A 2500-nucleotide genomic window follows, 5' to 3' on the forward strand; every position below is an offset into this window, starting at 1 on the left:
TAAATAGCATATGTACCAAAACAGTTTTCACTTGGCAAATAATAATTTATGCATTCATACATACAGACACAATCATACAGGTACAGATACAGACACAGATAGACACAGGAAGCGATTTCGGATTCGTAAGTACTTGGATTGAAGGTTTTTGAACTGGTGGTGAGTCTGTGGACCTTTTATACCGCCTTTTAAGTGTAAACCGGCACAGGCTAACCAGGCTCCAAACGTAGAAATAAAAGGATTTGTGTGGAAGTTTGCCGTAAGTGGGCAAGGAAAATAAAAATAAACTTGAAATTGCAGCGCTTGCGTACCACATGTTTGTTGTGTGTTTTTTGACAGATATGGAGCCTCTAAACTACAATTTATCGAGGTTCGAGAACCAGAAGGTAATCTCTTTTACCAGTTAACGGCAAACTTCCATACATTCCTTATATTTAACTCCCATTTTGATCCTGGTCCTCCAGTGGTGTAGACACGGAAAAGGAACGTGGTGCAAAAACATCCCTGGTTTGTCACAGATCCGAAAATTTTAGCTTTGGTGTAAACGTAGTCTAAATGATTTCAATCTTTCACGCTTTCCCTTTTAACTCTTTCTCTATATATGTTGCATCTTCAGTTTTGAATGCTCTTCCCTTGACGTGATTATTGAACTCAAGTTTGGAGATCTTACCTGATCAAAATGTCTTTGGTAAGTGACGTCGATTATATCCTTTCCCTCAGTATATAGGGAGAAGTTATTTTAATTTATCGACAGGCGTACTCGTTTCTCAAAACTTTGGAAACGTTTCCGAGACCGGAGAACTATGATTTTCCGAGCATCGATTTCGGAGTAGTTCTGAAAGCTCAGAGGCTGAGAGTTCGGAGAACGTTTATTTGTTTTTGTTGTTTGGTTTGTTTTGAGACCATATATTAGGCACCTTTTTGGATTACGAGTAACAATCTGTATTCATTAAATCAAATATTTAGCGGTCGACCATTTGGTAATCACGTCGGACCTGTGTTATTTGCTGAGTGGCTACAACTGCTGGAATTTCATTTAAGCGCATAAGGCGGAGAAGAGCGAAGATACAGCCTATGACGGACACTTTCATCAATCTGAATGAAATTACTTTGTTTTCACACTTTTAGATGCAATCATTAAAATAGTGCATGTGATTCTAAGATCAGAGTATAGAATCATCCGCCAATTTCATTGTAAAGAAATTTGTATTATAATATTAAGCCATCATGCGAAGTGGAATCAAATGGCTATTTAAAGTGTGCAAAGCAGCTAAACAGTCTCCCTGTTTTGTTCACTCATGTTCAGTTGTTTGCCGATAACAGTTCTGAGTTTTCGAGGGGTGTTCCAACTTTTGGGTCTCTGGTCCAAAAAAGCAGTGAACACTTTTCTTAAGACGGATTGTCGTAGCCACATCATGCACTGACTTACTTGTCTGATTCGATGGGTTGGGTTTGTTTTCAGATTTAACTGATTTGTTCTGATTTCGACTCAGACTGAGCATGCAGCTTGATTCCACTCCCCATGTATGATCAAAAACGAGGCTCAGTGATCATGATAATGCATCAAGTTCGTTGCACCACCGAACAAATAAAGCACCGGACAGAATGATAACACCACCACATCTAAAGAAATAAGCACCTAATATAATGAAAAGACCACCTCCATTAGAGCAGTTTTCAGTCGAGTGTCGTAAAACCAAAATCAAATAACAGAGCCAATCACGTTTTCAAGGAACCACACACTTAAGCCAACCACAGATCGAAGGAATTCACGACTTGCATTTACTAGCCAATCAGAGCGCAAAGGAAGTAATGGCCGCCTGCGCCGAGCGCGGGAAAACGATGTTTCGAATTAATTTTGCATCTGATTGGTTGAAACGTTCTGGAAGTTTTGTTTGATCCAGTCAGAGCACACCAGACTCAAAACAAATGCCATCACGTGATTACTTTCGACAATCAGTTCAAAACTCCTCTAATGAAAGAAGCTGCATCAAATAAGAAGAGAGCATTTATAAACTGATGAAAGAAGCACCAAATGTAATGACAAAAGCACCGTCCGTATATAATGGACAAAGCACCCTAAAGAATGAAAATAGGTATTCCAGGAGATTTATAGATATAATAATATGGTATACCACAGAAGAGTGGCCGATTTTTTCTGGAATCACTATTCTTTATTGTAATGTAATGTAATGACTTCCTCTCTATCTCCAAACGTGAGCTTAGCAGATGTGGTATCCCCGAATGTCCATGATGTTCAACTGGTCTAACTCGCTTCCCTTGGTTGCAGGTGAATTCCACCTACCCTTTTCCAGGAAGAGAGTTCGCCATGCAGCCTGGAGATAGTATAACCATTGATTTGACACGTGAAGGAATTCCTCACCAGGCCTATCAAGTCGTCGTCTACGCAAAAATTGCAACCGGCCATAATGCTGGTGTAGACGAAGACGGTGAGATGACAGTAAGCACCACCATTCCCAACGGCCTGATTGAGAGGAAG

At 40.0% G+C, this 2500-nt stretch overlaps 1 protein-coding gene across 3 annotated transcripts in view; it reads left to right on the forward strand.

Annotated features, from left to right (window-relative positions):
• LOC138010950 (uncharacterized) overlaps window positions 1-2500 on the forward strand; it is an 8023-nt gene that overhangs the window by 5118 nt on the left and 405 nt on the right. For all 3 annotated transcript variants that reach the window (XM_068857960.1, XM_068857961.1, XM_068857962.1), the window contains exons 2-3: window positions 617-688; window positions 2291-2500. The exon at window positions 2291-2500 is cut by the window's right edge and continues 405 nt beyond it. In XM_068857960.1, the coding sequence (XP_068714061.1) occupies window positions 680-688; window positions 2291-2500 (219 nt within the window). In that variant the 5' untranslated portion in view covers window positions 617-679. The remainder of the gene's footprint in view (window positions 1-616; window positions 689-2290) is intronic.

Source organism: Montipora foliosa, chromosome 7 (assembly GCF_036669935.1).
Source record: "Montipora foliosa isolate CH-2021 chromosome 7, ASM3666993v2, whole genome shotgun sequence".
Classification (NCBI taxonomy): Eukaryota; Metazoa; Cnidaria; class Anthozoa; order Scleractinia; family Acroporidae; genus Montipora; species Montipora foliosa.